Raw genomic sequence first — 946 nt, 5'->3', positions numbered from 1 at the left:
TGTGAGTACTTTACTATTCACCATGATTGTGTAATTGTGGGGGGTGGCCTGCCTAAAAATGGTTGGCTTTTGTCCTGTGACATTTTCACTATCTGTGAGACATTTGATGTCAGCTAATGTATCTGCTAATGTTTGGCAAGTTTCCTCCAACCACGCCCATGATATCACCCCCATGCCCCTTGTAGGCCCCTCCTTTCCCTCAGCCAATTAGACAGTTGTGTTTTCTCAACTCTTCCTAATCAGACAGTTGTGTTTTCTCAACGCTTCCTAATTGTGAATGGAACGTAGTGAGTGTGAATTAGTGATTCTGGTATTTTATGGTATATTTCGTCCAGCCAAACCCTCAGGCTTTTCCTCTCCCACATTTCCCCTCCAGATATCATACTATTAGTTATCACTGTGTCAGCCCACTTGGTATATCATTATTTTTTGTTATTTTTACTTCTAGGTAATTATGAATATATCTAATTGCATTTTATAGATTTATAAGATAAATATTTGATTTTGTAGATTTGTATGTTCTATTTCCACATTTACAGTGATTTATTTGTTTGTTCTATCATATGCAAGTGGTAAATACAAGAATGTTTTTATCATTGCACTTTGTTGATGCTCTGTGTATTTGATATGTGACAAGGAAATTTACTCTGTCTGGTGTGTAAAATCAGGCCTTTGGAATGTCAGCAAGCCAAAATTTACCATAGTGAAACTTGAAATATCAGGCAGCTTGCAACTCTCAAAGATTAATGACTTGAATTATTTTTCTTCTTTCAAGAGAGTGTGTGAGCTTCACAAAGAAATTTGGTGTTCCACTATTAGTGTTGGGAGGTGGTGGATACACTCCAAGAAATGTTGCAAGATGTTGGGCTTACGAAACAGGATTGCTCGTGGATAGCGACATGCCAACAGAAATTCCTTACAACACAGGTACGAGGAACTGTTCACT

At 37.7% G+C, this 946-nt stretch overlaps 1 protein-coding gene across 1 annotated transcript in view; it reads left to right on the top strand.

Annotated features, from left to right (window-relative positions):
• The window catches only part of LOC119588676 (histone deacetylase 3-like), an 11,536-nt gene that overhangs the window by 8,780 nt on the left and 1,810 nt on the right, over window positions 1-946 (top strand). Inside the window, exon 8 of the mRNA XM_037937312.1 lies at window positions 776-927. Coding sequence (XP_037793240.1) covers window positions 776-927 — 152 coding nt within the window. The remainder of the gene's footprint in view (window positions 1-775; window positions 928-946) is intronic.

This window comes from Penaeus monodon, chromosome 24, assembly GCF_015228065.2.
Source record: "Penaeus monodon isolate SGIC_2016 chromosome 24, NSTDA_Pmon_1, whole genome shotgun sequence".
NCBI classification, from domain to species: Eukaryota; Metazoa; Arthropoda; class Malacostraca; order Decapoda; family Penaeidae; genus Penaeus; species Penaeus monodon.
Note: the sequence above shows the minus strand (reverse complement) of the source record. Positions and strands in the feature narration are given on the sequence as shown.